The sequence below is a fragment of the Daucus carota genome, chromosome 1 (genome assembly GCF_001625215.2).
Source record: "Daucus carota subsp. sativus chromosome 1, DH1 v3.0, whole genome shotgun sequence".
Taxonomy (NCBI): Eukaryota; Viridiplantae; Streptophyta; class Magnoliopsida; order Apiales; family Apiaceae; genus Daucus; species Daucus carota.
This window is the reverse complement of record NC_030381.2, coordinates 18,791,663-18,813,685: the sequence shown is the minus strand read 5'-3', so window position 1 is coordinate 18,813,685 and position 22,023 is coordinate 18,791,663. Positions and strand designations below refer to the sequence as shown.

Sequence of the window (22,023 nt, the reverse complement as noted above, 5' to 3'; positions counted from 1 at the left end):
CGGTCCGGACCGAAGAAACCGAAATTATTTTAAAAATAAAAAAATATAATAATTTTTAACTAAAATTCATGATTTATTTTAAAATTTTCATATTAATTAATCACCCCCAATTCATTAAAGATACATATAATTAAATTTACAAACTAGATATTATAATTATAACATATAAGATACATATATAATATAAATATAAATTAAAATTATATATATTTTGGACAATTCGGTCTATTCGGTCCGGACCGAAATAATTTTTTACGGACCGGACCGGACCGAACTTTATTTCGGTCTATTCGGTCCGGACCGAATGGACCGAACTTTCAGAAAATTAGGACGGAACCGAACCGAATTTACACGGTTCGGTCCGGTTTTTCGGTTCCGGTTCGGTTTTGCTCACCCCTAATACATATAGTATATATATGACTTATCACTTATGTTGAAACTCGAATTTCACCGCTGGATTGATTATTATCTTTGGGTTTTTTTGCATCAATTTGCATATTGTTTTTCAATTTTATAGTTGTCGGTTTTGTAACCACAACTGAGCCGATTACAACCGAACCGAGGTTTTTAAATCGAAACCGAATCCGAACAGGTGGTTGCGGTTTTCGATTTTAAAAACCGAAGATATATGGTTGCGGTTCCGGTTTTATCCCGAAACCGAGCCGAACCGGCCCATGCTCTCCCCTAACAACCATACGTCTCTCAAGTGATAGTTCTCTTGCTCGATTCTTAACTCGGTGGTGCCTTTCTTCTGCAATGATAAGTAAAGGTTGTTTATACGGTATTAAAAAAAATAAAGGTTATTGCAAGCAAAGGTAGTTACAGACCACTATGTGGGAGTCGACAAATCCAAACATTTGGGAGAAGAATATAGTCTTGACATTATATTGAAGTTGCATATGGTTGCAAACTGTATTTTTGCAAATATATTCTAAAAAGTTAGTATTTTTGCAATTTTTGTCAGAAGATAGTAAAATCGCAAAAAAATTTAAAAAAATATGGTATTTTTGATAAATTTCCTTTTATTTATCCGTCATCAATTAAATTTTCAAATCTATTTATATCATAATTCCTGAACAATGCCACGTCAAGAAGTCCACGTAATTCGTAAATGCCACGTCAAAAAGCCACATATTTTAATTATGCCACATCAGCAGCGCCATCTAATCAACTGATTCATATATGTCAAGTTTTAGACAGTCCCACAAATTATGCCTGCATTCCTACTTTTGATTTTAATTGTCTTAACTATCAAGTCAGCATTCATTAGATCAAAATTTCAAAATAGCATTAATCACGCATCCTTGAATCGTGCCACTGATCACGACGTCGGTTCATATTTAAGCTTTGCTACCTATTTGCATATAATATACTTATCTAATCAAAGCAGATAATTTGAATTTTACATTCCAAACCATTCTTTCTTCCACGCCTCTAATCGTGACGGGTATGTTTTCTTGCTTGACTTTCAAACTAATTTGTGTCCTCGTTCGGATTTTGCTGCAATACTGATCTTGGCTTTCTTTACACATTAATTTCTCTATCTACGGACTTTGCTTTGCGCTTATTTACTGTATTGTATTATAAAATTCTACTTATCTTGCACAAATCGCGTTGATCCGTGTATGCATTAGGTAGTATCCGTTAATGTGTACGATGCTTCGACAAGGGATGATGTCTCGAAGTCATAAAGAGAATAACAACACCATTGGCCGTGAAATAGGTCTGCGCTATTTCCAGCTTAACTTACAATATTTGTTCCATTGTCTATATTTGTTCATTCAATTATTGTTGAACGGGTATCGAAATTTGTTGTTTGAACGCTGCAAGTAGAGATGTTCAAAAAATCTGAAATCTGAAATCTGATCCGATCCGATCTGGAAAAAAATCTGAAAAACCCGATCCGAAAAAAACCCGGTCTGGCCCGGCCCGGTCCGAGGGCCTTAAACAGGCCTGGTATTTTCAAAAAAATCCGGATAAAATCCGGATTTTTTAAAAATCCGGGCTTTTTATAACTAAACCAGGCCTAGTATTTTTGGAAAAGCCCGGTCCGGCCCGGCCCGATTTTAAAAAAAGCCCGGCCCGATCTGGTTTTAAAAAAATCCGGATTTTTTTGGCCCGATCTGGATCCGGCCCGAACAGATCGTTTGTGCATCTCTAGCTGCAAGTATCATAATCAGTACATGATTTTGTATTTAACGTGTTTGATAATTTGCTACAGAGAAAAGCTGAGAGATCCGTCCTCACGATTTCTATTGATTTCATGTTCCAGGAATTTGAGAAAAGGTTCGAACACTTTTGCGCAAATGAAAGATTCGTGTTGTGATATAGAACTTAGGATTATTTTTTGAACATCATTTTTAACTCTTCGTGTTGGGATTGTGTTGTGCTAAAAGTAATTTTAGTGTTCTGCATATGGGATTGTGGCTTAGCATTGGTCTGTGTTCTCTTTTTTGTATTCATGTTCAAGTTTTTGAGTTTTTTTATATTGTATAGATGACAAGATAATTTGTAATTATTTTTTTACATTATTTTTGCATAATTTCCTTTCGTAATGATAGTGATTATGATGCATATATGTCCTCTAATGCATTTATTGAGCCTCTTTTTGCTATTGAGTTTTCCTTGAAACTGCTGAATAGAGATGATTCGTCCAGGCCACTATCGGATGCTCATCGTGTGAAGATTTATATTCACTTTTCCTCAACGTTTCCTTATTGATCTAGACTTTTTGTTTACATCTTATCGTATATCATTGTTTTTTTACAAGAGCCACCGAGAATGAATATGACGCAATTTCCGTCCAGATACATGAATCTAGCCTGCTATAACTCCTATGTAAATAGGAAAAAGTATTCAAAATATTGATTTTCAATTATTTTGGCATTAATCCTTTTTTACATAACATGTAGTGGTTTCCATATTAACCATATTCAATTTTCAAATCTAGACTTTTTGTTATAGCTCATATGCAAATAGGGAAGTCAAACTTTATTTGATTTCCACGGATTTTGACATTAATTACTAACATATTTTTTTATTTAATTTTCGCGGTTTCCGTGTTCATTATATTCAATTTTTAAATCAAGACTTTTTGTTATAATTTCAAATTAATAGAGAATTTTTTCAATCCATTATTTTAGCTCTTGAAAAGGAAGTTTTATATATTTGACTTTTTAAATTTTTGGATACATAGGTCTAGCCTGCTATAACCCATATGTAAATAAGGAAAAATATTTAAAGTTTATTTGATTTAACTGATTTTGGCCGTTATTATTACAATCATTTTTTGTATAATATATACTGGTTTCCATATTCAATACATTTAATTTCTAAATCAAGACTTTTTGTTATAATTTCTAATATTTGGAACACTTTTTAACACGACAATTTTAGCTCTTGACAATGAAATTTTTATATATTAATTTTTTTATATTTTCTGATACATGGATATAGACTGCTATAATTCATAGCAGAAAAGAAAACATAGTCAAACATAATTTGATTTCCATTTATTTTAGCATTTATTACTACAAAACTTTTTCGTATAATTTGTGCGGTTTCCATTTTTATTATATTCAATTTTCAGATCGACTTTTTGTTATAATTTCCGGTTAATGGAGTATTTTTTTCACTCCACAATTTTAACTCTTAATAAAATTGAAATATATAAAATTGAAATATATAAAATTGAATGAGATACACCAAAAAGGAAAGTGTATAGAATTCAAAGGACGGAGGGAGTAATCAATACATCTACGGAAAATTTACAAAATAGTCGTACTTGACTTCTGTGGGGTTCTTCTACTGCTCAGAGCCTTGTCGCATTAAAACAATAATGCAAGTATACTTGATGCTCGCTTGTGATGTGACATATACCTGAGCTTCACTTTTTTGGTGGAGTTTCAGGTCTTTTTGGATGTTGTGGAGGAGAGGTCCATAACTTTACTTAGCATGTAAGCAAGTTTGCTGAAAAAACGTGCTACTGTATAATTTTATAACTTGTCACTGGTCATGGATCTACGAGTAGTTTTTATAATCGAAGCCGCGTAGCACCCAATATCGAGACGCGCGTATCAACTTCTTGTGGTCGCTTTTGTTGCATTACTCCCATCAACTTCTTGTCGTCGCTTTTGTTGCATTACTCCCTCCGTCCTCCCCTCAGTTATATACACGTGATAGCGGGCAGCGACACACATTTTAATACTTCTCTAAAATATAAATTTTATAAATTATTTTTAATTTTTTTTAAATAAGTTAAATTATTAAATTTTAATGCTGAAAAAAATCTTAAAAATAAATTATAAAATCATATTTTATAAAAGTATTAAAGTACGTGCCAAACAGTGAACGTATAAAATCCACAATTACGGAGGGAGTATATTTTTAGTTGTCTTTCGGTTATTAACTCCATAAAGTGTTTTAAATACATGAGCAACATTTATATATCACACGACCAATACAAAATACTAGAGTATTAAAGTTTAGAATTAGACATAATATGTATTTGCGTTATAAAATAGTAAACGAAACAAATCAAATGACAAAAAATAATAACGAGTATGACAAAATCTGAATCCAGCGCGTGACTGTCTCCTTGAATCAGTGTTCTAAAAATCGCCGAGTACTCGTTTTTAACCCCTCGTCCGATCCGAGTTCCGAGTAATCGGGTTCAAAACTGATTTATTAAAAAATCGGTCAGAACTCAGTTTGACTCCGAGTACTCGAAGTCATATCCGAGTTTGACTTCTCAATTTTTTTTATTGTTTTATTTGAAAATATTTCAAAAGATATTAAACGTGAATTTATATATGTTTTGGTCTTCTTTTGCACAGTATCGACATTAGTTAGAAACTTGTGAATGATTATTATGTCAAAAATTATCAAACAAGTAACTTTTATTTGAACTTCATTATTTCAAGTGTGTTCTTAAAATATTATATTATTAGATAGTTTTATTATTAATCGGTATATAACTATATATGAGAAAAATAATTAATTAAAAAAAAATACCTGATTAGTTATCCGATAACTCATTCCGAGTACTCTCCCGAGTTTCGAGTACTCATTTTTCCGGAACCAAACCGAATTGAACCGATTTCTGATTTTTACAACCTTGCCTTAAATCATATTAACCCTCACCTCATGTACGAGTGAATCGTCTTTCAGGATAAAACGGATTACACTGGAGTGAAGCGTCACTTCTAGGAAGTATAAAACAAGTAAGAGAGACTATTATCGAAAAAGATAGAGTGGCTAGATTTTGAATGAATAAAATCATACAAAATATGATAAATATATACATATAACAGAGCAACATTGATTTAAGACCGTAAATTAAATAATACTAGCATAAAAGCCCGTGCGAAGCACGGGCCGGTAGTTTAAATAAATATTTATTTTAAAATTATGTATTTTGATTTTAATTTAATTTTGTATAATATGTTTGATTTATAATTTTATAAATATAAATTTATTTTAAAAATAAACTAATAATGTCAATAAAATATTTATTCAACTTGAACTAACACAACATAATTTGTATACGAGACATTTATAGTGATATTAATTTGTCCAGTAGAATGTTTAATCAAAATTCGATATTATTTGAAATAATCATATATGATAGATGATCATTAATTGAATTTTATCTAGAGTACATGCATAGCCGGCACTAATTTTAAACTTCTTAATATATACTTGTAGTTTGTCACTCGTCGACTGGATGATACATTCATCATCTTTAGTTGATCATCTATTATTCTATTATTAATGAAAATGTATCTTTATTAGTTAAATAAAAAATATTTTAGAATGATGTATTTTCGCTTATCTAGATTTTTTAAATAACTGATTGTAGAGCTTAATGACATAATTCTAATTCAAAAAGAATTTTTTTGCGCAAATTAATTAATCAAGAGTATTTAACCATATGTCGAAATTAATTAAATAATGACGCTATTATAAATAAATTATTAATGAATGTAATAAATACAATTAACATAAATATAACTAACAATTGAATATAATTATTCAATAGTATTTAATAGTTTAAATGTAATAAATGCATTGATTCATGGCTTTTCTGTAATTATGAGATAAGTAGGGGCATATTTGACTTTTCACGACCACTTTTTTGACAATTTTTGCCCTTGATTGTCTTATTATATATATAAGTAGATATTTGAAAATTTTATGAGAAAAAAAATGCATTCATTCAATTTATAACTCACTCAACTCAACTTATCTTGACTTAGAGAATAAGAGAGAGTGGCTAGATTTTGAAGGAATAAAATCATACAAATTATGATTAATATATACAGATAGTAGAATAAAATTGATTTAAAACGGTAAATTAAATTATATATTTGAAAATTTTATGAGAAAAAATACACTCATTCAAAATTTGATGAGAAAAAAAATACACACATTCAATTTATAACTCACTCAACTTAACTGATCTTGATTTAAGACTGTAAATTAACTTATATATTTAAAAAATTTATGAGAAAAAAAATACACTAATTCAAAATTTCAGGAGAGAAAAATACCCTCATTCAATTTATAACTCACTCAGCTAAACTTATCATGACTTAGTTACACATTTTTTTTACAAAATTTTCGAGTACACGTTTGTTTTACAATCTAAAATATGAAAAATTAAATATAAAGATTATCACATATAAAAGTTAAAAATGTGATGATATCAATGGAAGAAGTTAATTATACAGTGATATCATAGAAAACATCCTTAAATATAATTTGTAGGATGCGGTTGAGTTTGCAGGAATAATTAATAATATTGAATAAAATATATTTTATATTATGTAATAGACACGTGAAAAACATAAGTAGTTGATTAATAAAGTAAAGTATGATAATAAGAAGATATCACACATAATAAGAAATTATCAGAAAGATATATTTTGTTTGTAATTAAAACATTACTTTCAAAAAAAGAGACAAATATTAAAATATTAAAAAAAATAAAAGCAATAAATTTAAACAGTTTTGTAAGTCAAATCTTATATATACTGGAATCGGAACTAATCGTTTGAACTACCGTTTAAAATTTATTAAGATTTTATCGGAGTTAATAAATTAGTTTTTTATAATTAAATTAAAATGTAATCAATAATTTAGTTACATAATCTTTAATTGATCACGAATTTATCATAGATATTTAAATAGAATATCTTCAAACAGTGTATACTATGTGTGTCGCATATAATCTTAGGAAATACCGGCTCCGTCTCATTTTATATGATCTTTATTCTTTTGTGGGATGTACAAAAAAAAATGAACATCTCTCTATTTTATACACTTTTTTTTATTAAAGAGTTTATTGCAATTTGTAACCCCACACTTTGGCTGATTAGCAAATCAAACCCCGCACTTTGAAACGTGACAGCTTGTAACCCTAAGTTTCATTTAACTTTCGGTTTGTAATCCTGGCCCACACATCCGTTAAAAACAGCCGTTTGAGAGTTAACAGCTAACAGCTACTTTACCCCATGTGACCTCTCAAAATTTATGTATTATATTTTAAAATTATTTTTGAACACACACAACAATATATATTAAATTACAAATAATTTTTAAAATATGTATTTATTTTAAAATTTTAAAATAAGTTACTTCGTTTATGCAAAAATAAATAAATTTTCAGATTCTAAATCTAAATACGTATTTTAAAAATTGAGTTAAATAGCTAATTCATCACTAACTTGGCTGAATATTTGCAACTGAATCATGTTGTTGAAAAACCTTTCAAACGCATCATCAAGTAATTAAAAACTTTCAAAAACATCACTCTCCGTCAGTTCCGTTAAGTAATTAACAGAAAGTTCAAAAAAGAAATAAAGAAAATACAAAAAAAAAACAAAAAGAATATCAAAAATTTGAAAAAAAATGTTAAAAAATATTTAAAAAATTTGGAAAAATTCAAAAAAATCTGACATATTTTTAATTTTTTTTGAAAATTGTGAATAAAATCAAAAATTCAAAAAAAATGGGAAACAAAAACTGGCAAGCTTTTTTTTTTTTTTAATTCTTTTCAAATTTTCTAAAATCTGAAGAAAAAAACTTGCCACCTGGTTTTTTTTCCGGATTTTTTCAAATTCTTTTAAGATTTTGAATTTTTTCTGAATTTTGTTGAACTTTTGAATTTTTTTCAGAATTTTTTTGTTTTTTTCAGATTTTTCTGAATTTTTTAAGATTTTCTTGAATTATTTTTCACATTTTTTAAAAATATTTTTGAATATTCCGTTAAGTAATTAACGGAACTGACGGAGAGTGGCGCATTTGAAAGTTTTTAATTACTCGATGATGTGTTTGAAAGGTTTTTCAACAATATGACTCAATTGCAAGTTTTCAGCCAAGTTAATGATGAATTAGCTATTTAACCCTTTAAAAATTATTTTAAATTGTTTTACATCGTTGTGTGTGTTCAGAAATAATTTCCAAATATGATACATAAAATTTGAGGGGTGAAGTGGAGTAAAGTAGCCGTTAGAAACTAATATACACAATGTTACCTCTCAAACAGTTAAAGTTAACGGGCTGTTTTTAACAGATGCGTGGGTCAGGGTTACAAACCGAAAGCTAAGTGAAACCTAAAATTACAAACTGTCACGTTTCAAAGTGTAGAGTCTAATTTGCTAATGAGCCAAAGTGTGGGGTTACAAAGTGCAGTAAACTCTTTATTAAATAAACGATATTACATGACGGAGGGAGTATTGTTATATCGACAATTACAGGCAGGTGGTTTATAAACCCAACCCTAGCCCCTTGAAGCAATTGAATTGATCATGTCTGGCGACCGTGATTGCACCGTTTTCATAGGTCCTTTCTCTATCCATCTCTTGTTTTTCTTTCGTATTGTGTATCTTATCGTTTTCTGATGATTTATTTGTTGTAATTTCAATTTTTGTTTCCAATTACACAAGTAGATGTTGCAATCTTATGTAATTACAATGTGCCTCTGTTAAAATTCAACAATTAAGTCATTGTTTTTGTTGTATTAGTCAGATGTGATACTGTTTAGGCTAATTCAGGTTTGGTTTTTGTGTTTGTACTTGGCAGGCAATCTGGATGAACGAGTGAGTGACAGGGTTTTGTATGATATATTAATTCAGGCAGGCCGTGTTGTGGACTTGTATATTCCCCGAGACAGGGAAACTGATCGACCCAAGGGCTTCGCATTTGCTGAATATGAAACGCAGGAGATTGCAGACTATGCTGTCAGGCTATTTTCTGGGCTTGTCACTCTCTACAACCGAACTCTTAGATTTGCGGTATCCCCTTTTACTTTGCCTTTTTAGCTACCTTATATATTACAAACTTACGAATCTGAAGCTTCACAGTTTGCACAATGATGCTTGTTAGCTCTTATAGACATTGTAAGTCGCCAACTGATTCTTGTACTGGTTGGGGCACATAGCTAAGAGCTACATTAGTAAAATGCATTTCTGAATATAAGATGTCGCTGAATTTTAGTTACCACTATTTTCTGGACTATGATGCACAAGCTTAATTTCCGTTAACTGCTGCAGCCAGGACTGTAATAGAGTCTTATTCAGTCCAATCTTTTTTAAAGCAAGTTGTTTTGATTCTAAATGAGCTGAGGAGAGTTTGACCTTCTCTAATAACAGTTTAACTGTTCTTGGCTTTTAGTCCTTGTAAGCTGAGTCCAGCTTTAAGTTGTTTTGATCCCTAGTGTTATGTGTATAATACTTGATAGTTAAGACAAAATGAGAAATTAAGAAATATGATTTGATTGCTAAACTCAATCTCTATTTATCATATACAAATACAAAATATTGTCCAAAATTAGTTTCGGGAAATGGGCTCAGGCAGAACTGTGGTTTGATAAAGATACAAGTAGCCTCGTTATTTCTCAGCCTTATTTAAAGACTTTGGTGAGCATCCAGTGCTTCCCTAATTACTAGTAGCTATTTTCGAGTCACTAGTTCTTCTCTTTGAGTCTAAAGATAAATTTATTAGAAATATGCTAAGAGTTACTAGTTTTGCTCCTGGAGTCTAGAATAACTTATTCTTGTTTATTAATGATGGAACCCATGAAAAACAGATTTCTGGACAAGATAAGCCTGCATTTGGCTCTGCCCCCAAAGTAAGACAGTATAATGATTCTGAAGATATTACTCCACACTCCGCACCACATTCATCATATATGTTCTCATCGCAACGATCAGGCTATGCTCAAGGTGATATGATTTTCATTTCTAATTGTTTTTTGTTCATATTTTTGTTCTCTTCGTGTACATACTTTTTATGACGTCTAAGGGCGTAGTTCATCCTGTCTTGATGTGCTTGCTCTCATCCTGTCTTGATGTGCTCTCTGATATCCCTAATACCTTCTTTTCCATTCAGTGCCAACACCCCCTGGTGTTTCTCATGAATATAATCGTCCTAGATCATATTCTGACCGGAATGGGTATACTTATAATGGTGGAAGACTTTTTGGGTCAGCGTTTGATAGTACTACAAGATCTAGGTAGAGCCACACATAATACAAGTAGCCAAATGATTTGGTCCTTGATCTATGACTATTAATCATTAAGAGACCAATCTTAATCGTTTGGTATTAGAAAGTCACTTAGCTATGGTGTTGATATGAAAATTTTATGTGCTAATCTGTTGTGTCAATATAATTGTGTCGATCAATTATATGTTATCATGGACTTGATCAATTGTATTTTGATGCACTGTAAGTTTACGAGCCTATCAAGGATACTCAGAAATGTAATATTCATAGGCACTTTGTTTTCATAATATGTGAACCCTTGGAAGCATTAGTTCAATTTCTTGAAGTTTCCTCATATCTGCTAAAATGATAGTACATCTAGTCAGCTTACCAAAACTCTAGCCGATTAATAAGTCAAGATTTTACCAGCCCATGTTATAATTCCTTGCTCCATATTTGTTTCTTGTCTACTGAAAAGTAAATCTGAATTTTTATCATTTACGAGTCAGGCAAAATGGGAAGTTTTGTTTAATCCTCTTGTAAACCGTAGAGATCATTGGGATATCCTCTTGGGATATCATTGGGATATGTTCTATATGAGATTGTTGCAGCCACTTCAGATCGCATTCAGGGAAGAAAACCTGAAATGGCCACCAGTAAAATGTTGTTTGGGCTAATTAGGGATTTGTTTGTTTATATGAGTTCTCCATTTATGGTCAGTTGGAATTTATATAGCCACAGTTCTTAAATGAACAAGACCAGACTGCAGCAGGTTTTTACTATATTTTAGTGAATTTTATATTCTTAATCCTGGTAAATAAAAGTGGTAGTGACTAAAAAATAGAGTATGCTGGTGTGAAGTTTTCTAGAAGTTTATTGAACATTCTTTAATAACATAATAATTTTACAAATTGGCAAACCTGAAAGCTAAAATATAAGATCTATATTATCAAAGACAAAATATCATAGATTTTGGTGGGTATGGTTGGTCGGTATTTGGACCCATGGGCTTTCGTAACCTGTGACATGTTTTAATAGTGGTTTTGTATTAGTTCTCTTTTATTATAATTAAATACATTTAAATTTTCTCATAAATATGTGTTTTTGGGTAATTCTCACTTAGCCTTTTAACGTGTCTAACTAATAAGAGTTTATTTACCGTGTTAAATAAGAATATTTATTTAACATAGACAATAAAAATATTAAAACAGATTATTAATTATTGAAAATATTTCTGTTTTAATTAAAAGATGTACCATACATTATTGCAACATCTATCTTCAAAATATGATGAAATAATGCACATACTATGAGATAGTATGAATTACAGTTAAAATTTTCAACCCAACCCAAATTGATATGTATGGACGGTGTTACAGAAACCGGGAATCGGACCTAATCGGTTGAGCTACCGATTCAAGGATTAATCGGAAATCGGGGATTAATCGGAAGGATTAATCGGAGTTAAAATCGGGTTTATTTTAATATTAAAATATTATTTAATATTTAGTTATTATTATATTAGCTATTTAGTAACTAATATATTTACTATATTCATAAACTCTATAATTATTCATATTTAAAGTAATATAGTATTTTAATTTTAATAATTTATCACATATACTTCGATTATGAAATATATATAAGGATTAATCGGATTTCAAAAATCGGATCGGTGGCCGACTTTGCAGGGGATTAATCCGAGATTTATCGGTTAAATCGGGGATTTTTAGAACACTGTGTATGGATGTGAAGCGGTAGATAGAATACTAAAAGCTCAGATTCTTATCAACGATGAAAGCAATTGACCTAGTTAAAAAAGAAGAGAATGCCCTGAGAAAAGAAAGGAAGTCAGGAATAAAATTACATTTTTTATAATTTAAAGATAATTAAATATAAATCATGTTATTTAGTTTTTTTCTATTTTAAAAATTATAAAAAATATAATAATATGATATTTAAGAACTATCCAAAAAGTAAATAATTTAAAATTAACTCCTACTTGTCAAAAGCCTCGGACTCGAGGAGCAACAAACGTAGTGATAATTGATAAAAAAAAAAAAAACTAATATTCAAACACGTTGTACCAAGTGAGAGAATAAGTGTATTTTGTTGAACACAAAATGATTAGAAATTTCTTAGTTATTTTGGCATGTTTAAAAGAATTTAAAAGCTTAAAACATTTTTGTGCTCAACTATAAACATTTATTGAATTAAAACATTAAAAAATTCAGAAAAATTCATAATTATAGAGCTGAGTTGCACACTTTAACTAGTTATTGGCGAGAAAAGTGCTTGTAGCATGGTTTGTTTAGTGTATTATTATAATTATTATAACAAAAAATATAGTCATCTATGGTAAGCTTTAGCTGTTTAGCATAGAACTGGAGTTCATTCGTTTTTTTTTTGATAGAGGGATTTACATTCTTTTATTCATCCATCGCTAGTGAATTACAGTAATACACAATATCTAAGTAGCTTCAGTTTAATGTTCCCTTTTTCTGAAGAGCGTAATTTAATTGATTTATTCTTGAAGGGCAATGATGGACAGCTTGCTGGGCTTCCTACAGTAACACAAGAGAGAGGATACCTCCATTTGATACAGGAAGTGTGGAAGTCGAAGTATTCTAGTTTGGGACAATTCATATCATTATCTTATCTTTTTTTTTTTTTTGACAGAAATTCATATCATTATCTTTGTTTAGCATGTTTTTTCGGTTGTGGTACAATGCATTGCTTAATATATGTAAAATTTAAGGATATAAATAAAATATTCCCCTATAACACATGGTTATTAAAACACCATTTTCGATGAAAGCGAAAAAAAATAATTTGCTTTTTAGTTTTAGGTGATATTATATTCTCATTTAGCATGCTAAATACAAGTATTAACCCAAAATTTGGAGGGTCAGACACTAAAACAAGGGCTTCTATAAAGCTAAACGCATATATAACGACTTATGATAAAGTTTCGATTAATTAACAATCAATTAATTAGTGATTTATGATAAATTAAAAATGATAAATTTTTATTCACAATATAATAATGCATGTAAAATCCGGTCAGTTCTGTCCCGATTTAAAAAGAGCCTGTCCATAATATTTCCGGGCTTTTCAAAGACCGATCCCGGACCGGAAGCCGGTTCTTTTATCCAGGTCTAGAGCTAGGGGCTTGTTAGTTGTTAGAGAGGTTATAGCGCGGTTTGTTAAGAGAGAAGCCTGAGTTGTTTCTAATTTTACTTTTATTAATCTGTTTGTGTAAATAAATAAAAGTATTTTTAAAAAATTGAGTGGGTGTTTGGATGGGGTTTTAAGCCTCTCTTTTGGAGTTTTAAGTTAGAAGCACTTGTTTGTACTGTTTGTGTAAAAGTCGTGAATCACTTATAAAAAGTTAGGACTTCTAGCTTAAATTTCATGACTTCTATTTATTTTTCAAACACTTTGATTACTTATAAGTTTTAACTTAATTCTAACTTCTACTACTTGACTTTTTTTACTTTAAGCAATAAACACTTATTTTAAGTTCACCCAAACGACCCTAAGAGATTGCTAATTTTTATCTCTATACTTTTTTTTTTCTAATGTTTATTAATTTATTTAAAACTCACTTTTAGTCCATCTTTTATTTTAAATAAAAAATTATTATTTTTTAAATTTGTCCAAACGCAAGCAATATTCTAAGAGATCACAAATGAAACTAACCACATGCATGCATTTGCACATTGCACGTGTCTGACTTGAACCACACTTGTTATCGATCATCTCATCAACAAATCCCACATGTTTTTCATCAACTTACATGTTTGTTTTATTTTTCGACCATCTTCTTTCTCCTTTAACTAATTATCTCCATATACTCCTATAAAGTTTCATATCCGATCATGCTTCGGGTAGATTAATTTGGAGATAACTTATTTAATTATTTCCGCAATTAATCCGAATAGCCATTAATTTTGACCCCAACTTTACGGTTATCATATCTAGCTAGTGAAGAAACGAAGCAGTACGTAGCTGCAGAGAGGAACATCTGCATTGCAAGCATTCTATATATTTTCAAGTGGCAACTGATCCCTAGCCACCTGTAACCGTATTCAAGATAAGCCTAGTGCATGCATGTGACCTGATACACGTAAATATTCCACATACATATGTAATATGATCTAAAATAACTGCATCAAACTGCTTTTTCTCCAACGTAGACAAATCTAAAATAACCACCTACTGTACAAATACCTTTAGGTCGAGTTTACTTGATCTGGCATCAAGATATATAATAAGTATAGGTTATGCATGGGGACTCTGAGCTACATCATCAATCACTCAAAACCTATCTTTGTTTAGTCGATTTCGGTGTTTTATTATATTTATTTATTATTGGGAACAGATATTGGGCTAATTTACTTCACCAACAATTTATCATCAAATCTTATGACATATATTCAAAAAAAAATGTTAGATACCCTAACAAGAAATATGGTAAGATAAGAATTAAAGTGTGATATTTCTGTTGTGAATCCTAACATGCATGGATAAAGAGGAACAGAAAGGGTGAGCAAATCAAGGAGCAAGTGAGAGAGGTCAAGTGTACAAAGTTGAATCAACTAATTAACCAACTACTATATCTGCACATCCCCTTTGCAAATTACTGTCTCTTGCAAGCCAGTCATTTATTTTTAAAATTGATATATAAATAAATATCTATTTTGAAAATATGTATATTATTTTTATAAATAAGGAGTAATAAACAAATACTCCACATCAAAAAGTAATATACGGGAGAGTAATGCTAGTATCCCAAAATCTGTTCCTAAAACTTTTTTCCAAATGACAAACATATGATTATTTTAATTGGGGTGATTGATGTGCATACAAGGGTCTCATTCTTATTAGTGTGAGAGCAACCAATCATACATTGTCAATTGGATTTGAGAAAAAATTTGAGAACATTTTTTCAGGTACCTAGCATTTTTCTATACGAAATATGAATATGAAGTTCTTTCCACTGAAATAAGTTCTCGTTTTCGCTAAATAAGATGGGCCAACATTGTTCATAAAAGGGCGTATTCAATTGGGATTTTAATGGATTGTTTTTAGTCTATGGATTGTTTTTAGTCTATGAATTTTAATGGATTGTATGAATTTTGATTTAGTGCGGACTCTTGATAAAATGTCGCAGAGTTGATAGGATATAAGTACAATGCTTCAAAATCCCATGGATTTTGGTGGGATTTCAAAAAACTTAAAATACACTGAGAAATGTCACAAAATCCATCATTTTATGAAATTCGAAAAAATCCATCAGCATTTGAATACCATCAGATTTTAATGGATTTTAAACAATCCCAATTGAACACCATCGGATTTTAAAGCATAATTTAAAATCCTAATTGAATACTATCAGATTTTGTGGTATAATTTAAAATCCCAATTGAATACCTCAAGATTTTATTGGATTTCAAATAATCCCAATCGAATACCCTCGGATTTCATGAATGAAAAGAAAATGCTGTAAAATCTCAATCCAATACACCCTTATGTTGTGTTTGGTTGGGAAGAATGGAATGAAATGAGTAAAAATACTTGAAACTAATATAGATAGGAAGGAAGTTTTGGAAAATTTGAGGGAGTGCAAAATTGCTATGATAAGATTTGTAAAAAAATTGAGAATAGGAGAGAATGGAGCATTCCATCTCAAATTGAAGATGTGATATATAGCACATGATGAGGTAAGGAATGAAATGGAAGAAGGAATGAAATTTCTTAACAATTGTCCATAATATAGTTCATTTTCCATTCCATTCCTTCCGGGATCATTCACCCCAACCAAACACAACATTAATATTAATTCTTTCTGCATTCAGTAAACCGTTTGTTCCCCAACTCCTCCTTATAAATACCCTCTTTCATTCACTCCATTAGATCACAACTTAGCAACACCAAACATAAACCACTTTCCAATGGGTTTCACTAGCAACTGCATTCATGTTGCCATACTTGTTCTTTCCCTAGCACTTGTATCCAGAGCTAGAGTGCTGGATCCTGTTGATCATTCCAGCACTCCTGAATTTGTCAGGATACAGGGATCTCAGTTTGTTCTCAGACGCTCTACTTTTCTGTTTAACGGTTTCAATGCCTACTGGATGATGACGGTCGCCTCAGACCCTAGTAAAAGACACCAAGTCACCGAAGTGTTTCGCGATGCCTCTGCTGCCGGCATGTCTGTTTGCAGGACGTGGGCTTTCGCTGATGGCAGTAGTAATGCACTCCAGTTATCACCAGGAACTTACGATGAGCGTGTTTTTCAGGTTAATTAATTAGAAATTATTTCTTCTTTTTTTTGTTGTTGTAATACTTATGGGGATGAGTTAGAGTCAGAGTCGAACCCGGGTGCCCTTGGACTATTCAATTGTGCTAATTAGAAATTATTCATGAAGCAATTAATTACTAGTTCAAGAACTTTACTTAACTGTGGCATGCATGCAGGGCTTGGATTTTGTTGTTTCGGAAGCGAGAAGATTCAACATATTTTTGATATTGAGTTTTGTGAACAACTACAAGGACTATGGAGGCAGACCACAGTACGTGCAATGGGCTCGAAATGCAGGAGTGCAAGTAAACAACGATGACGATTTCTATACACATCCGGTAGTCAAAGGGTATTACAGAAACCACGTTCAGGTAGGTATTAACTTTGTACACGCACAACCATATATAGATCACTCTCTATATCTACATTCCTACTGACATGCATGTTTGCAGAGAGTAATTACAAGGATTAACACCATAACTAGAGTTGCCTACAAGGATGAGCCAACAATCATGGCATGGGAGCTCATGAACGAACCTCGTTGCGAAGCGGATTACTCCGGGAGAACAGTAAACGTAAGTACAAATATGTGTAAATTAAGTGACCCGTTCTTCTAAAATCTCAAATTGTTGGGAGGAGAGCTTATCAGAATCATATTATATTGTCGTATGTTGTGAAATTGATTGGTCGCTATGATTTCCAGGGTTGGGTTCAAGAGATGGCAAGCTTCGTGAAATCAATCGATAACAAACACTTGTTGGAAATAGGCATGGAGGGATTCTATGGCGACACAATGCCGGAAAAGAAGCAATTCAATCCAGGTTACCAAGTCGGGACTGATTTTATCAGCAACCATCTCATCAAGGAGATCGACTTCGCTACCATACATGCCTACCCTGATATATGGTATGAATTATGATCGAGTAACGCAAGTATAAGCTACAAGAAAAGCGGCTATTTTTTTCGAGACGATAAATTACTGACATAAAAATATTTTCATGTGACTAGGTTGGCTAAACAGAATGAAGAAGCACAAAATGCCTTCATGGGAAGATGGATGGAAAGCCATTCCACCGATGCACAAACAATCCTGAAGAAGCCACTCGTAATAGCTGAATTCGGAAAATCCAGTAAAGACCCGGGTTTCACTTCGAGTGCACGAGATTTATACATGGGCGCCGTGTATTCGAGCATCTACAAGTCTGCTCGAAATGGCGGAACCCTAGGAGGGGGATTGGTGTGGCAGGTACTGGCTCAAGGTATGCAGCCGTATGGTGATGGTTATGAGATCGTTTTAGCAGATAATCCAACAACTGCCGCCGTCATTTCTAGGCAATCCCACGCGATGGCCGCTTTATCTCATCAGGTTTAGGGTAATTAATCGTTTCTTCATTTTAATAAATTGTCGATCGATTTAAGCTAGCGAAATCTAGCTAAGTTGTATTGTCATCTGCTCTGATATGAACGGCGGATGAATTTTGTTTTATTTATTATATTGATGAAAAGATCAGTTTGTTGTAGCATTTCAAATGAAATTTCCGGTATATTAAGACTAAAATATTTTGAGATTATTTGGAAAATAAAAATTCCATCTGATCTGGGCTATATGTTAGTACGACTTTGGACGTACAAAGTATTTGAGTGTTTTTTTAATTAAAATAGAAAAATACTTATATATAACAGGCTTCTTATTTTATAAAATTCAGGTTGATCTTGAAAGAAAATTTCCCTGAAAAGATCTTACTAAGATCAAATACAGAATTTATATAATCATAGTAGATCAGCTGTTTTAATATAATTAATATAAGAAATTTAATGAGAATATATTACTGTACCCATTCAATTTTGGCTGATTTTAACTTTTTCACATTAATATTAAGGTGTAAAAACAAAATTATATTTGATATAATATTATAATTTTATGTCAAAATGAAATTTGGATTCTAAGATTTTATTTGAAATTTTTGTAAACTAATTATATTAATTTTATATATCTTATATCCGAAATTCAACATGGACTTTACTCGATTGAAAAATTTATGGAGAAGGGTCGGATCCCGTGAGCCACCTGCACATGTCATCCGTAAATTCTTTATTTCTTGCGGTGTTAATTAATTAGTGAAGATGAAAATGACATCTCTGCTTTTTGTTGAATCTTTGGACTTCACTAATCATCTAATTTAATTTAAAAATGTTAGAAAACAAAATTTAAATAGTACTCCCTCCGTCCCCCTCAATTGTTTACATTGGAGGAGACACGGAGACCAAGACAATGTATGGAAAATAAGTAAAGTTAGATGAAAAGTGGGTAAAGTGGTAGGACCCATCAATATTTAATAATAGATTTGAGATAGTGGAGGAAAGTAGTGGGTGTAATAGTAGTTTTTACTGTTAAATATGAGATAGTGGGGAAGATAGCGGGTGTAATGATGGAAAAAACTTACTATTTATGATAACGTAAAGAAATGAGAGGGATATCCCAAAATAGTAACTATAAAGAAATGAGAGGGATATCCCAAAATAGTAACTATAAAGAAATGAGAGGGAGCGAGGGAGTATATTTTACGAGGATTTTAGTTAATCTTCACCCAATTAACTGCACATAGTTGAAAAAATTGAATACATGACATGCAGTCACGATAAGTAACTGCAATTGTGCCAATGTCCTGATACGGCATTGTTTAGACTTTAGCAGCAGCAGAGCAGCAGCTTGCAGCTTTCTCCTTATTCATTCCTCCTCTTACCTAGAAACAAACAACTTGTATTTATACGCAAATATTACCTTCATTTATCAACTACATATTCTTCTACATATTAACTACATCTTCTGTTTTCTTTGGTTTCTTTTCTTGACCAAGTTGAGCACTGCAAACACTCCTCTATGGAGTGGTCTCCCCCGGATGCTATGACAGCTTTCTTCAGAACATCAGACTTGGCGAGTATTTTTCTCTTTTCCTCGTTATATTTTTCACGGGCTTATAGTTTTGTTATATGATTTGAATCCTTTGTAGTATTTACTGATATTCTTGACTTTTTATTCAGATTCCGTGAGTCTTAAATTAAAATGATTTTCTTGCTAATTTTTAACGACAAGTTAAGAATCAGAAAAAAGTATAATATTTACCATCATTAAAATTAGGAGTAGTAATTTCGGATAACGACCATATTTGTGTCGAGTTGATTTGCAATAATTTAAAATAGAATAAAACTGAAAATTAAAGTTTGAATGAAATTCTAATTTCGGGTCATTTGGGGTCAACCTGGTGATTTTCGGATTTTGTATTACTAAATCGGGTTGCAGATTAGGTCGGGTCGGATTTCCGGTATTTTCTGACATTACCATTTCAAATTAAAATTCTAGTTACATGAGATACAACATATAAGTTAATCGAATTAGCTGTCTTAATTGAGGTATAATACAACATACAAGTTAATGTGTATGTTAATCGAGTTAGCTGTTTTAATTAGCTGATATTATTCGCATATGCAGTGTAAAATCCACAGACAAGCTGGTAGGCAAGGGAGCACAAGGCAAGTTTTCGAACCGGAGTGCATGGAGTTCGTATCAGCCTTAGCAGCAGGAAGGCAAGCAAAACTCATAGTAGAAATCACCACACAAGGCATCACACCACTCACACTCGCACTCGCGGTGGCCGCAACACAAACTGGAGGCCATCTCATCTGCATAGTCCCTCACAAGACGACCAAAAATATAATCTCTAATCAGCTTAAACAACATTTCGAACTGGACAAGGTGGCGAGGATCGTGATCGGAGATCCATGCCAAGTGATCAAGCACTACAAGAGCATCGACTTTGCTGTTATAGATGGTAAATATGAAGATCATTTGAGATTGTTCAAGATTATAATAGACATGAAGCAGAAAGGGTCAGTTGTGGTAGTTAATAGTAAAGTGTGTAGAAAATCATTTGGAGAAGTTGTTAAGGGAAAGAGAGGATCCGTTGAATCGGTGGTGAGTTTCCCGTTTGGTCAAGGCATGGAGCTGACAAGGATGGGATCGTCTAATTCTTGTAGATCTGGAAAATCAAGAAGGTTTTATACAGTAGAGGAATTAATTAGGCAGCAAAAAATTTACTTGCTGTGTCAATTTGTGCCGATAATGTAAATGCGAATAAAAATATATTGAGGGGATTAAGAATCAGTTTTGTGTTTATGATTTATGACTTAAAAAAATAACTTACAAAATGTTACTTGTGCTAGTATTTTTTTGTTGGATTAAAGTCAGGTTTGCAGGTATTTCTAAGGGTGGTGGTATCTTTATTTTTGCGTTTCTGCCCAAGTCATGCGATTTTTTCTTTGAGCGGCAGCTGCTTTAGATTCACTGTACTTGTGGTTTTTAGAGTCAGATTGATTGTCTGTATGTGATGTGCTTATTTTGCACTGTTATGAAAGAAGAAAATATACGTTCTATTTTTAGCGTTAACACCCGTCATTGAATCCTGCTCAGATAAGTAAATTTATAGTGATCCGGAACCAAACATTTTGATATAGATACATTCTTTTTTATACTCTGAGTTTATGGTCGTATTAATTAATCATCATCTCAAGATGATAGCTTTCCCACATAAGCGTGTTGGTAAATTCATCTGGAAATGTCTGACTTGTAAAGAATATGCATTGCTGCAAACATTTAATGATTATTTCTAGGTTAATGTAGTTTCGTTATTAAATTATTCTAGATATATTTAATAATTTACTACTCCCTCCGTCCCAATCAATTCTGTACAGTTTCCTTTTTGAGATGTTCCATCATTTCTATACATTCCCAAAATAGCAACTTTTTATAATATAAAACACTACTACATCTTCATTGTATAAATAATAAAAACACTATTACACCTATTACTTTACTCCACTATCTCAAATATATTACTATTAAAAAAAATGTGGGTCTTTACCCACTTTCCTTCTAACTTTACTCATTTTTTACTTTACTCCACTATCTCAAATATATTACTATTAAAAAAAATGTGGATCTTTACCCACTTTCCTTCTAACTTTACTCATTTTTTACACGTTTTCTTCATCTCCATGTCCGATCCCAATATATATAATTCATTGGGACGGAGGGAGTAGTAGGAAATCGATGAAAATATCAAATTAGATTATTTAAACAGAATTCGTTGTTCTCTGTTTGCAAGAGAATAAATGTTTGTTTCTTGCATTTGTAATCCATTCCAAAATTATATCAAGTCCCACGCTCTTTTGC

The 22,023-nt window shown here is 31.7% G+C and overlaps 2 protein-coding genes and 1 long non-coding RNA gene across 4 annotated transcripts; all 3 read left to right on the top strand.

Moving 5' to 3' along the window:
- The first annotated feature begins 8,686 nt into the window (after positions 1-8,686).
- On the top strand, positions 8,687-13,270 carry LOC108209595 (spliceosome-associated protein 49). Of its 2 annotated transcripts, none has more exons than XM_017380594.2 (4): positions 8,687-8,844; positions 9,085-9,296; positions 10,091-10,226; positions 13,023-13,270. In XM_017380594.2, the coding sequence occupies exons 1-4, from the start codon at positions 8,811-8,813 to the stop codon at positions 13,028-13,030; spliced, it is 390 nt and encodes a 129-aa protein (XP_017236083.2). In that variant the 5' UTR covers positions 8,687-8,810; the 3' UTR covers positions 13,031-13,270. The 2 variants fall into 2 exon arrangements, with proteins under 2 accessions (XP_017236083.2, XP_017236075.2); XM_017380586.2 differs by lacking the exon at positions 13,023-13,270 and adding an exon at positions 10,393-10,841.
- Positions 13,271-16,397: 3,127 nt separating this feature from the next.
- On the top strand, positions 16,398-18,316 carry LOC108200566 (mannan endo-1,4-beta-mannosidase 5-like). The gene is made up of 5 exons (XM_017368768.2): positions 16,398-16,791; positions 16,970-17,164; positions 17,246-17,368; positions 17,497-17,699; positions 17,802-18,316. The coding sequence occupies exons 1-5, from the start codon at positions 16,444-16,446 to the stop codon at positions 18,163-18,165; spliced, it is 1,233 nt and encodes a 410-aa protein (XP_017224257.2). The 5' UTR covers positions 16,398-16,443; the 3' UTR covers positions 18,166-18,316.
- An 892-nt stretch (positions 18,317-19,208) lies between these two features.
- Positions 19,209-20,970, top strand: LOC108198276 (uncharacterized). Its single transcript, XR_010289164.1, has 2 exons — positions 19,209-19,728; positions 20,284-20,970. It is a non-coding gene; the product is annotated as an uncharacterized LOC108198276 (long non-coding RNA).
- Positions 20,971-22,023: the final 1,053 nt, after the last annotated feature.

Coding starts and splice junctions, on each gene's coding strand:
- LOC108209595 (XM_017380586.2), top strand. CDS start 8,811: ATGTCTGGCGACCGTGATTGCACCGTTTTCATAG. Junction 8,845..9,084: donor TGATTGCACCGTTTTCATAG/GTCCTTTCTCTA, acceptor TGTACTTGGCAG/GCAATCTGGATGAACGAGTG. Junction 10,227..10,392: donor ACGATCAGGCTATGCTCAAG/GTGATATGATTT, acceptor TTTTCCATTCAG/TGCCAACACCCCCTGGTGTT.
- LOC108200566 (XM_017368768.2), top strand. CDS start 16,444: ATGGGTTTCACTAGCAACTGCATTCATGTTGCCATACTTGTTCTTTCC. Junction 17,165..17,245: donor ATTACAGAAACCACGTTCAG/GTAGGTATTAAC, acceptor GCATGTTTGCAG/AGAGTAATTACAAGGATTAA. Junction 17,369..17,496: donor ACTCCGGGAGAACAGTAAAC/GTAAGTACAAAT, acceptor TATGATTTCCAG/GGTTGGGTTCAAGAGATGGC.